A 13,850-nucleotide genomic window follows, 5' to 3' on the forward strand; every position below is an offset into this window, starting at 1 on the left:
GAGGGCTTACGAATTTCTGATAATGTTGGTGTTATCGTTTTTTTCGGACAAAGTTTCAGTCATTCTATCTCTTTTTCGCCACTAAACTGCACACCCGTCAGGAGATTTTTTAAAGTGAAATTTGGATGCGCCATCAAGTGTCACATTTATATTAAATTTTTAACTTTGTAAACTTTATTCTTTATGTTCAACTTGATAAAGATTTTCTCAACAATAACAGTTTTTCAGCCAGACTTATATACGCAATTTTGTCAGCGTACAATTTTTTTAAATATACCCAAGCAAGAATTGGGCCGAATTCACTACGCAAACCACGTGTCATTAAAAGAAACAATCAATGCCATGTGATAATAACAAACTTGAAAAACAATAGAAACAAAGAAAGTCTGTCATATTTGTTATGGTTTTATGTTTTGACATGTGACATTTGTTTTGATTTTGTGTCCCGCAGCATACAGTTTATTTAAATTTCGTAAGTACTTTCATGTCCCTTTAAATTGATGATTGTAAACGGTTTTTTTATAAAAATAAGTAAAATTTTGGCCAAGACTGATTTTGTGATTATCTACTTATTCATTGTGTGAATAACTACGCTTTCATCTTTTAGGTCTAATAAAAATGGAAGAAACACTAAATAATTTACTGTTGATAACTCGAGACATTTTGGAGAAGAATACGATCACAGAGAATTTCAAGAAAGAAATATTGGATACCATGAAAATAACTGAAGACACGTGTTCACTATTAACGGAAATTGAACGAGATGAACCGGATAGCGAAAAACGGAAACATCTTGCCGATTTAGCAGATTGTTTTATATCAGTTTATGAACTACTCAGTCAAAAATACGACCTGGTATTACATGAAGTTACTCTCCGCACAACCAAATGTGAAGTTTTGCGAGATGGTCAACCTGGTAGACCGAAGTTCCACATACCAAAGGAGGTACTTGAAGAGTTACGTGGCATGAACTTTACCTGGGATAAAATTGCAGAAATGTTAGGTGTATCACGCTGGACAGTCGGTAGACGTGTCGACGAATACGATTTGAAAGGATTACAGGGATTTTCCGATATTTCTGATGAAAGGATCGACGAAATCGTATCTGAGTACATCGAGAAACATGGATCAACTACAGGAGAGCCTTTTATGACAGGATATTTTCGTTCTATCGGACTAAATATACAGAGGAGACGAATTCGAGCCTCTTTAAAACGCGTGGACCCTAGAAACTCGGCTTTAAGATGGGGACTATTGATATATAGACGGAGATACTACGTGCCTTGGCCAAATTCACTTTGGCATGTCGATGGCCATCATTCCCTTATAAGGTGGAAGTTTGTCATTCATGGGTGCTGTGATGGCTTTTCGAGAAAAATTATGTTTTTGAGCTGCAACACAAACAATCTTGCATCTACTGTGAGGGATTGTTTCCAACAATCTATACAAGAAAACTGCGGACTTTGGCCCTCCAGAATACGTGTTGACCATGGTGTTGAGAATGTTCTCATATGTGATTTGATGGTGGAAAAACGAGGTGAAGGCCGTGGAAGTTTTATAGCCGGACCTTCAACGAGAAATCAACGTATAGAACGTCTCTGGCGCGACGTTTTTCGTTGTGTTGCACATTTTTTCTACTATCATTTCTATGCAATGGAACTGTGTGGCGTTTTAAATTTGGAAAATCCAGTGCATCTCTTTGCACTACACGTTGTTTACAAAGTGAGAATAAATTCGGCTCTACTAGAATTCAAAGAAATGTTTAATAACCATCGACTATCGACCGAAAAAAATAAAACTCCCAATCAACTATGGCTTGAAGGAATGTTAGACCCTGTAAACCCACTATCCAAAGATGATATTGAACCGGACCAGCATGTTGATGAATTTTATGGTGAGGATCCACAGGGCCCTAGAAGTAGAAATAGTAACAATAATGTCGTCGTGGAAGAATTAGAAATTGAAAACCAAGATGAATTGTTGCATTATGTGAGATCTAACATTGATCTTAATAGGGAGTCAAGGGACGCCGGTATTGACATATATTTAGAAGTTGTAAATATTTTGAATAGCTTGGAATAACACAAACAAAATAGTATTTCCTTCAAAAGAAATCTTTTCTGTCTACTCATTTGTGCTTAGTTGTAGGGGGGCTAGGCAGATATATACGGGTCTTAAGGGTCGATTTTTTAGGGTCACTTTTTCGCCAGATCTCTCTAGAAGTCAGGCTTGTCCGGATTCGCACATACCTGACATTATCCAAACCTAGTACCCCTGGACATTTTTCTAGGCAGGGACTTTTTGGGAAGACCCCCAATATCACATAAGTGACCCTCGCCCGTTTTATTCTATTTCCCCATAAGTACTCACCCCTGCTTATTCCACCACCTACAATTATGCATAAAATTATGCCCTCACGTTTCTTCGTTTTTTTTTCACTCAACAGTGCATTATTTTACCGAGTTCAAACCCTTATAATGCAGTATATTACCGTGTCTCTTTTCTTAAGAATTACCCTGGGATATTTAAAAACGGCGAGAATCATACAAATATGGGCTTTTTGAAAGTAAAAAGAAGAGAATGAAAATTTTTAGTAAGTTTGGTTTAGTCTTGAATTATCATTTTTGCCCAAAAATATATCCATGCTTACAGTGCACTTCCTCAAAAGTACACCCTTACAATGCACTTCTAGAACCTCATAAAACCTGCCGTAGGTCGGACCATAATGATGAAGTGCCCCAGGGTTATAAGGTAGTGAAATCAACCTCAATGTGTGCACCTGTGTGCACCAAATGACGACGGATTGAATCTGGCGGTTTCATTCTTTTCCAGTAGCACATATTTCAAATTAATAGTCGATTTTACCTTCAATCCGTCGGTTGTATGAAAACCATGCGGACCGAGCAATGAAATGAGGTAGAAAATTCGCTTTGGCGCATTTTATTACGCTTTATTTAGCGCGCTGTGTGCTTTTCAATCATTGTTGTATGGCTGAGGTTCCAAGTAAACAATCACGAATTCCTTAAGTGATCACGTGATATATCTATTGTGGAGACCTTCATTCAACCTTTACTGAAAACTTATTGAATGAGGAAATTTATTGGCAATAATTTTTACTGCCAATACTTTTTTATTGGCAATATTTTTTTCATTGGCAATACTTTTTTTATTGGCAATACTTTTTTATTGGCAATATTTTTTTATTGACAATACTTTTTTTATTGGCAATATCTTTTTTTATTGGCAATATTTTTTTTATTGGCAAATATTTTTTTTTATTGGCAAATACTTTTTTATTGACAATAATTATTGAATGAAAATATGAAATAATTGAATATGAATATTGAAAATTGAATATGAATATAGAAAATTGAACATGAATATAGAAAATTGAATATAAATATGGATATTGAATAAAAATAAAAAAGTATTGAATTTTGCTACATGCGGCCAGCCATAGGCGGAAGCAGGCATGCTAAAATAGGATGTGAAATGGGACCTTTTTATTTTTAGCTAGTTTGCCTTACTGGAAAGGCTTTCAGAGTCAAAATAAAGTGGTTTGGGTTGGCAAAAAGGTTGTAGGTGACTAGCCTAGCTTTGGTTTTTATTGGCACCTTCTAGATCTTTTTGGCACATCCTTCAAAGATAGCTGAACAATTATATGAAAAAGTGTATTTTTTGTTTGTTAAGTTGAATAAAATTAATTTTTTTGTGTTGCAAACATAATTTTTATGGGTAGCAGTAAAGTTGATTAAGTGACAACCTATAGCTTAGTTATACATGGCACATATCCTCAAACTTTCTTAGCATTTTGATTGAAGGGCAAAATCTACTAAAAATGTTGTATTTTTTTCCTAGTTTTTATATAGATGAAAAAATAATGTTATCCTAGCAAAACTTGCTTGATGGCAATGGATTTTAGATTTGGTAAGTACATTTTTTTGGGGTTGAAATTTCAAGTTTTTGTATGTAACAGAAAATTGCAACCAAAGTTCTAATATTAAATACATATGTAATTTTATGAAACTATGACTCTGACCGGTTTGGCTCTGACCGGTTAGTAGATTTGCTCTGACCGGTTAGTAGATTGGCTCTGACCGGCTAATAGATTAGCTCTGACCGGTTAATAGATTGGCTCTGACCGGTTAATACATTGGCTCTGACCGGTTAATAGATTGGCTCTGACAGGTTAATAGATTGGCTCTGACCGGTTAATAGATTTTCCAGTTATATAAGATTTATTTCACCGGTTTTTGTCTGTGGTCGGTGGAATTAAGATTTGTTGTTTGTGTTCTGTATTTGTTCATGAGAGCTTGCTGCAAAAATCCTAATTCCCATTTTCATTATTATATACTTTCAGGTTAGTTACCATCATACTGCCCCAGTAACCTAGATCCTTGAATTATTTTGTACCTTCACGTGGTTGGTATACAATGAGAATTGGCTTAAAATTTGTCTGAATTTCTCACGTACAAGGTTCTATATCTTTGCAAACACCAAGACCAACAAATTCTGCTAATAAGATGGACAGGTGAAAAGCATGTTTAAACTCAAAGGAAACAACAATGGAATCTGATGTCATGGTTTGTTTGCAGTTGGATTGAGGTCTTTTTATCCCTGTTTCACCAGGATTTCCTGCTTGATTACGCAAATAGGTAGTCCCAAACAAGACACCAGAATGGGGCTAGACTACAATTACAAGATAATTGATATGAACCAACCATATAGATATAAAAAATGCTTTAAATAGAAATTCCAGTTTGGATTTGGAAGTGGACACTGGACTATTTTCATACATCACATTATATAATTATTCATCTTATGAAATACTCTTTTCTTGAGCATTGATGAACAGTCTGGTTATATTCATACTTTTTTTCTCTAAAATTTTATTTGAAAGGGTAAATTGCTTTTTATCTTAGAATCACACCTCTATTGGAATTAGTGAGCCCCCCCCCTAAATCCAAGAGTGACCGATTTTTCATATACTGTTTCACAATATATGTTTATTTTCCAAGGTGCTTTTAGTGAGGAAGGATCAAGTCAAAGTTTTTTTATTGTAATTAATTTTCTTGCAATTATTTAAGTAACTTTTTGGAAGCAATAAGACAAATAAAATTGACATAACAAGAATCAAAAAATTAATCCAGAAATTTAACCAGTTTATTATTATTTTTTGTTATTACAACAAACGCGACCAAATAAAGATTTTTATATAATTTTTGTTTTTAATGTATGCTACTGTTTTGTATTATATTGCTATTATTTTTCGCTTTGTTGTGTAAACTTCAAAAAGTTCTTACAAAAAAATTCATGATATTTTTGATTTCTTGTCATTGATATCATGAATTGCTATTGTTTTAGTCCTGTTTTTTTCTTTCCCTTCTCCTTCATTGTTTTAATATTCAACCTAGCTAGCTCTTTTTATATGATTGTCAAAACACTTTAGCCCGAGAAGTAATGAAAAACTATATTAGTTTTACCAGCTTCGTTTTGTGTTTGAATGCAATGAATTTTAAATTCTTTTTCACTAGTAATTATTTCTATTTCTACAATATAATCTGTGACATTGGTTCGAGCATTCCTTGAGGAAAGTATTTTGGCTAAAACTGAAAGTTTTTGGCTCGACTAACACTGTATCCGCCCTGTCCAAAATGAAAAATGCTTATAAAAAATACCAAAATACCCGATATTAAAAATATTTTTATTTCACTTTCGATATCAACCACGGCTGCCATTTTTTGTTTGTACTTCTAGTCTTGTGCGCATAGTATAATCAAGCGCTCCGATTGGTTCAGAACTAAAACAATCGATCGGGCGCAGATATTTCAATAGAACAAAAGGTTCCCTAGCCTATATTTCTATAGCTGAATAGCGCAATTCTTATCCCCTTTTCCCAAATCTCTGATTGTAATAAAGTTGGATTACTTGAAAAAGTGTCTTGTATTTGTGGAAAGGTTTCCTGCGTTGGTATAGTTTGTGTAAACGTATAGCTGTTGCTGAATTTCTTGCGATATTTTTGTGACACTAAACCAGCAACAATAATGATGACACAGAAGATGGTTATAGGTACCCAATAGACGTATAAACTACTCAATTCTTCTCTGTTTTTATACCTAAAGAAGAAATAGAAAAATGAATGATTGTCACCTTGAAAAGCAATGAAGTCGTTGATCCTTCGATTCGAATTTCGTTGTCCTTGCTACTAAAAGCTACTGTTACAATAGTGAAAATGCTAGAAACAAAATACTCTACACTATTCTTGATTATATTTCAAATTCATTAAAAAGCGGGTTCAAGGTACTTCGAGTAACTGAGCCCAGGGCGGGTCACTGACTTTGACGACCAGTGGAAGCGTACCACATGAGTTTGAAAAGTTGACCCTGTCCAAAATGAATGTTTGGTAAATTTGGAGTCAGAACGAAAAATTGAAAAGTTATGCCCAAATTGAGCCCTCCGGGAATTGTGTGCTCCCTATACAATTTTACTCTATATTTTCATCAGTCACTTTAGTCAGCCGCAAGTTAATGCTGTAGTAAAAATGATAAGACACTTACTCGTTGGATATTTCTTCAGTATTGAAATACACTTTACAATCAACCCATTTTAAGTATTTTCGCATTGTCGTATTTATTCGTGCGATGTTTTGTTTGTCTTCTTTTAAAGCATGATTACAAAATTCTTCACCCAGTACAATCATCATGTTCGATGCTAAATGAAGAATAAGAGTAAGAAAGATTAAAGAATGAAGATAGGTAATGAAGAAAGAGCCGTCACCATCGGGGGAGGGACAGAGAAAGAGCTTGATTAAGTGAATAGAAGATACGTACCGAATACCGCCCCGCGTGGCGAGGCCCGGAGTGATAAAAGGACTGGCCCAACAACAAGATTGTTAAGTATCGAGAGGGGGAGGGGGCAGTTTATTTGCAATGTTAGTTCTTGTAGGCTTATGAAAATAGTAATAGGAATATGAACAAAATATCTTTCATATTTTAGGCTAACTTACAAAATAAAGGACAATTTTTTCCTTCTTTCGTGGCTTTGTGTTCTCTCCAATCTGCAATGAAACATTAAAACAAAATGTTTTCTAATTGCAAACAGTGTGTCCCAAAAAAAAGCGGACTAATATTTATATAAAATAAGATCCTCAAAATTCATCATCTTAGCTGAGCTCAGAATAATTGAAATAAGATAAAAAATTTCTGTCCAATCAATAGATATTCCAAAGATGATTGAATAGGTTTTGTAATATTGAAATATACAAGTCATAAAATTTCAGTCATAAGTTATGAGGATTTTACTTTATATAAAATTTGCCGCTTTTTTGGGCACAATGTATATATATCATCATCTCCCTTCCAAAACATCCCTTTTTGTAACATTGCAATTTCAAGTTAAAGAATTGGTCTCAAGTAAAAAAATTAGAATCACATAAATTCTGTTTTCAACCACTTTAGTGGCAAGGCTCGTAAAAACTTTGTAAGAACCATAACCAACTGAGGGTCTGTATTAGTTAAGATAGAATAAAAACAAGTCCGAGCAAATTCTAAAATCTTTCTCATAATAACTTTACTTGATCAATTTTCTCTGCTTCTAAATTCTAAATTCATTGGGATATTTTTTTCAAAATCACGCATTACATCACGGGAAAAGGAAAATTTGTTTGTTATCCTTTTCTCGGAGGAATTAAATCAAGATTTGTAATCACAGGTATTACCCTTTTTCTAATCTTTAATACGTCATAGAACCAAGCTGTAATAGCAAATTTAAAGGCCGGTCTCCACTTGCGCTCTGCAATTGCCTTTTTTCGAGCAAAACTACGCTATTGGTCAAAGGGAAAAATTATAAATTCCATTGGCGCGATCTGACGTAACAGTTGAAAAAAAGTTGAAATGTATTCAACTTTTTTTTCGAGCGCGCACTACATTATTATAATGTAATCTTTTTTCCAAACAAAAAGCATTAAAGCCAAATGAGACGATCGCAGCGCACGCAAGAGGAGACCGGCCTTAAATCATGCACAAAATTTTAAACTTTTTCTGAAATGATGAAATACTTACAATCAATTGCAGACCACATTGCTTCCATTTCGCATTCATCTAAAGAAAAGAGTTTACCTTATTACACGAATATTACTAGGCAAGTATTCAACGGCCTTGACATTAACACGCCAAAAATTAACACGAATTTTATTGCTTTTTCAAGGACACCACGGCTCATTTTAGTTAAGGGGGTTTTTATTAACACGAAATTTTTCAATTTGTGTTAATAAAATGACTAGTAATATGTATCTTTGTATGTAACCATACTGAGCTACGCGCCACTTTCAGACTCTAAAACCAAGGGACTTCCGATATGGTGGTAAAATATTTACCTCAAAAGTAATATTTTCTGGAGAGACTGGTCATTTGAAGTCTAAATCTAAGCAAGTATCTTGTCAACCACGAATGCAGATATGCCCACTTGAACGGCCTCTACGGATCGCGGGACCATAGTCCGATTAAAAAACTCTGGAAGTCTGGTCTGGAAGCTTATTGTTTAACTTTTTGTTAGCTTTTTCCCTTGTTGTTATAAAAAGATAAGAATCGATTTGCTCAGTTTCTGATCACGTTACCAAGTACTCCTCTTTGGATTGGTTTAAAACTTAACCACAATGGAAAGAAACAAAAGGCTTCTAAACAGGGGTTTTCATACGGACTAAGATGGGACTCATAGGCCTCTACTGGCGGTCAGAATGAACATGACATCTTCCATTGGAATGACCGTGTCATTAATGTGTGTAAAGGCCGGTCTCTACAATTGCGCGCGTTTCAATCGCACCTTTTCGAGCAGAGCTTCCACGCTATTGGTCAAAAGAAAAATGAAGCAACTCCATTGGCGCGATCTGACGTAACGGTTGAAAAAAGTTGAAATATGTTCAACTTTTTTTTGAGCGTGTGCTAAATTTTTATGACGTAATCTTTTTTCCAAGCAAAAAGGGTTGAAACAAAAAAGTGCAATCACAGCGCGCGCAAGTGGAGACCGGCCTTAACACCACATGGCAGATGTGTGAAGCGTGGCGAGACATTGAAATTAAAAAGTCAATTTACCTTTTGGCATGATGAACTTCTGTTGGTTTAATAGTTGACCTCCAGGAAATTTATAGAGACGAACCTCAAATATTTTTCCATAATAACTTCTTTTGAACCACCCGAATTCACTCATATATATCTGGAAAAAAATAGATTAGTTAAGACTTTTGAACCACTGAAGCAAAACTATTTATGTGTAAAAATGCATTTTGATTCGTTGCACATTTGATCCACTCCAATATTTATTGGATCGATTTTGATTAATTACAAGTAATTGTCCTTAACCAAACCCAGCTAGCACACGACGTTGTTTCAACATTCATCTAACGCAATATGGACGTTTTGAACGATAGAAAAACGTTAAAACGACGTTGTGTCCTTAGCCCTGTTTACTTATATGACTATCAACCAACTAAAGTTAAAACGGAGGAAAGCTCAAATAAGCTTACAATGCTTCCAAAAAAATATAAAATATCAAAACCTGGTGAAAATTGGGACTTTGACCCGAACCAGATCGGATTCGATTAGGGGATCCTCAGTGCGTGAACTAAACGCTTAGACCACTGAGCAAACTACTGGCCGAGCGCTGGCGACTTTTCTTAGGGGTGTCATTGACTGACTGGCTTTTCGGATACAACCCTGTCTCAAAGCCCCGATGAGAACTTTTCCAACAGTGGGGATAAAAGGTTCTATCGAGATCTCAATGGGGATAAAAATTCTATTGTTCAATAGTCGAAAAATCCAGTCGAGATGGTTTTGGTGTGCAATTTATTCATTAAATTTCAAATAGAAATAAAATCTAAAACAATTCAACAATTCAACTGAAGCACCTAGTTTCTGATCTTAATGGATACTGTAGAAAATTGAATATATTCATTGGGTGACTGTCGGCGGAGCGGAGCCAAGTGTGAAACAGTCTATCCCCATTTCTCTTTGCACAACATATCATCATTTTTTTGCGCTAGACCAGGTAGGTCGAATGCTGAGCTCAAAGTATCTTACCAACTAGATCGAATTACCAACTTTCACTGATTTGGTGGTGACCGGGGATCGAAACTACAACCCATAGATTGTACGGCGAATACTCTACCGACTGAGCAACCCGAAAAATGAAAATTATAAAAGTAGTTTCCGATCTTAATCGGTAAATGAAAGTTACAATGTAAAATGAAGAAAGGTATTAAACATACCTCACCCTGACTTACATTGTAATCTTCTACATCAAGCTCGTTATAAAACCTCCGAAATTCTTTCCCATCAACAATTAATTGTACATACATCATACTGCAACCTACAAACATATAAAGTTTCAAGATGCGATGAAATATAAAGTCCTTTTACACAGAAATTATGGTGGATATTATTAAGATCTAATCGTCAATTGGAGCTAGTTGAATCAATTGCATTCAACCCTTCCAGACCACAACGTTTCGTGGTCCTCTGAATCAAGAAACGATTCCTAAGAAAAGTTGGAAAGCATGCTATACAGAGGACAATGTGATTATTTCCCAAAGGGTAATTATAAGGTAATTTTCCCTGTGTGATGAAACTTTGGCTAAATCTTCAAGTGGGGGGAGGGAGGTTCACTGGAACGTCTAGGACATAGGGGTATTTTCACGAAATATTGTAAAATATTATCCCTGTATCAAAGCCCCTGTGGACCCTTTTCTCCTAGTGGAGCTCCACCGGGTCTGTCTGATACAGGGGTGTTAAAATGTTACCATTTGCATGTCTTGCGAAGTAAGCTCCATACGTGTATTGATACATTGGAAAATTATCTTCTGAAAGTTTGACTTTGTTACGCTCTGGGAAACCCCACAGACCAACTCCATCTATCAAACATCCATTCGTTTCAATTGGTCGGTAATTATAACATGTCCTTAAATAGGTCGGTAGTATGGGCTGCAGAGTTCTATCTGATTGAAAAGAAAAATGTCAATATCAAGAATTAATATCTCCACCATCAGATCATCAGGGCATTAAACCAAAATATTACATTATCAATCACGTATCCACCTTTTTTGAACTCATAGTCATCACGTAAAATATAGCTCAATTAAGCCATCACGCAAACATTAATCAATATCTACTTTTTTGATTGGAAAATGTTAAACCTTATCGGGGAAAACTTCGTCGGGGAAAATTTTCGTCGGGGAAAAATATTCGTCAGTCGCTGGTAGTTGGTAAACGCATTAAGGCTGGGAAAAATTTTCGTCGGGGAAAAATATTCGTCACTTGGCCAAAATTTCGTCACTTTTCCCCGACGAAGTTTTCCCCGATAAGGTAGTTAAAAACTTACTTTTCTTTAGATATTCTTCTAGAAGGTACGTAGTGTTGCAATATTTCGGATATTTTTTCGCTAAAATATTAAAATATTAATCTAAGAAAATCTTCCTCAATAAATGCCTAAACACAGAGTCGGCATAAAGGACCAGCATCATGAAATAATCAAATGTTTTTTTCAAAATATACATGAATTGACAAAAGACCACCTTTTCAAAAACGGACATATAGCACCACGGAGAGCGAGATGCTTATGAAAGGTCCAATGTTAAATTTGAAAAAAAAAGAGAAAATATTTGTTTATTTTGCTTTGTCAGCATGTAGTGTGCGTCTGGTTTGTATATCATTGGCAAAAAAATCTTCAATTTGATTAAGAAAAACACCTACGTTTCTTTACGACACTACTTTCAATTTCATCCTAAAACGAATACAAATAAACGTTCATCAATAAAAGCATCAAAGTACGGTAAAAACCATCATCTCACATTATTCTGAAAGCAAAGGATGTGCTAATGTAATGCGAAATATGGATCCTGTCAGAAACCAATTTTTAGCAAAAAAAATACAAAAAAATGGATCTTGTTAGACGAAAGTCCGACGAAATATTAATCCTTCCAGATACAAAGTTTCAAATTTTCGCATAAAGTCAACTCTGTCACATTCGAAATAGTGAATTTGTGACCCAGTTAGATATCAAAAAGTTTAAAATAGGGACCCTGGCCAGCAACACTCATCCATACCCAATCCTCTCGGCTGTGACTCCAGGCTGACTTATGGAAGAATCAAACAACGACGAGATTGACATCACTATAGAAGTAGCCGGTGAAGATTTTTTTTAGAAATATGTGTTCTTATCTTCTAGGAGACCAAATGCTATGACCATTCAATTTTTTATACAAATGATGTGTTCTGATTTCTAAGAAACGTTTATCGCACTCGTCTCCTTAAACTTATCATTACTTTATGGTTTGATGTGTTCTAAAATCTAGGAAAAACAGTTTGCCAAAATAAACTTGTAAGATATTTATTTTGCTCCACGAAAGATGTGTTCTGAAAAGTTCTAGGGTTACACGGTAGATGACCTTGATTATAACCTTGTCTCACCAGAACACATCATTATTTCTAGCTGATTAATTTTCAAAGATCTGATCACAACATATCAAAATTTCTAGCTGAAATATGCTCTCAGAACACATCGGGGAAAAAGGTCACCTCGCCGGCTGCTTTCGTCTCTAATCTTTTCAAAATTGTGAATCTAGGCAAATGAGGTCTAGGTGAAATATTCCTCAGTATTAAGATTAAGGCTTAGATCAACCTCGTTCTCGTGTATCCCAGGCTTTATTAATTGACGTCAGAGAAAATATCTAGCGCTATCAGTAAGCATCAAAAGGTGATAATACGCAGGGAACGAGGTTGGCTAGGCTTAGATAAGTAGCAATATATTAATTTCAAAGCATAGAGTATAGAAGATGAGAAAGCGATTTATAGAAACTTACACTTTGTGCTATGAGGCAGAAGATGCAGACCATTGCGATTGATGTTCCGATTGATCGGGTACACATTATAAATTTTTTGCAGATTTGTATCTAAATCTGAAATTGAGATTTAACAGAGTATAAGTTATAAGTAAGTATGAATTTGGGACGATTGAAAAATATCTAAACAAACAAGTAAGACTGGACATACTTTCTCGAAAGTTTCGAAAGCTCTAACTGACCCTAATTTCTGTATAACTGTAAGTGTTGTGACCTTTGGAAATTTGCTCTGTATTACCATATTATACACCCCCTGTGTGTCACAGACTCGCTGTAAAAATTTCCCAACATTTCGTCTCCACAAAGGAATTTTTTATCCCCATTGTTATTTCGATAGAAACTTTTATCCAAACTATGGGAAATAATTCCACCGAGGCTGTAAGATGGGGATGTTTTTAGATCTCAAAGCCACTTCTTCCTTGATCCCTATAAAACACAATAAATTACTTGTCAAGATTTCGTCCATATCATACCAAGTAAAGGATTACAACAAAATTAAAGAAAGAAAAACATATTACTTTCTTGAAGAATACAGCAAGAAAAATGCTAAATACCTTCTTTTCCAGTTAACATTATACAAAATTACGTTGCTTCATTATTGAAAATAACTCTTTTTTTGTTTATAGGAAAACATCTTGTAATAGTTGCCAAGTTAAAAGCATTTAAAGTTAACGTCCGAACACTATAATTATACTACAGGTGGCATTAGGAGTCTATATAAATTTAGGGACTTGGAAGATCTTCAGTTATTCATTGAAACAAAGTATGTTGAAACTTATATAAATTATATTTATTTATCTTAACGAGCCTTTTATTGATGTTGTTTTGTTGTTTTTTTCTTATAGTAAAATTTGCATTTTGTTTTTCTAATTCTATAATTAACTAATTATAAAAACTGCAAATCTATTACAATAATCGATGCCGCTCGTTGTAGCGGTTTGACAGACCACGGAAATGCAAA

At 34.9% G+C, this 13,850-nt stretch overlaps 1 protein-coding gene across 2 annotated transcripts in view; it reads right to left on the reverse strand.

Moving 5' to 3' along the window:
- Window positions 1-12,948, reverse strand: part of LOC136813256 (uncharacterized) — a 28,904-nt gene extending 15,956 nt beyond the window's left edge. Inside the window, exons 1-10 of one of the 2 annotated variants that reach the window (XM_067069769.1) lie at window positions 12,851-12,948; window positions 11,742-11,772; window positions 11,371-11,430; window positions 10,793-10,987; window positions 10,277-10,362; window positions 9,090-9,210; window positions 8,061-8,099; window positions 7,007-7,057; window positions 6,558-6,711; window positions 5,929-6,116 (exon numbers count right to left, since the gene is read on the reverse strand). In XM_067069769.1, the coding sequence (XP_066925870.1) occupies window positions 5,929-6,116; window positions 6,558-6,711; window positions 7,007-7,057; window positions 8,061-8,099; window positions 9,090-9,210; window positions 10,277-10,362; window positions 10,793-10,987; window positions 11,371-11,430; window positions 11,742-11,772; window positions 12,851-12,916 (991 nt within the window). In that variant the 5' untranslated portion in view covers window positions 12,917-12,948. Of the gene's footprint in view, window positions 1-5,928; window positions 6,117-6,557; window positions 6,712-7,006; window positions 7,058-8,060; window positions 8,100-9,089; window positions 9,211-10,261; window positions 10,363-10,792; window positions 10,988-11,370; window positions 11,431-11,741; window positions 11,773-12,850 lie in introns of both variants that reach the window. The other variant, XM_067069768.1, reaches the window with a different exon arrangement.
- Between the last annotated feature and the right edge of the window lie 902 nt (window positions 12,949-13,850).

Source organism: Clytia hemisphaerica, unplaced genomic scaffold (genome assembly GCF_902728285.1).
Source record: "Clytia hemisphaerica strain Z4C2 unplaced genomic scaffold, Clytia hemisphaerica genome assembly, whole genome shotgun sequence".
Taxonomy (NCBI): domain Eukaryota; kingdom Metazoa; phylum Cnidaria; class Hydrozoa; order Leptothecata; family Clytiidae; genus Clytia; species Clytia hemisphaerica.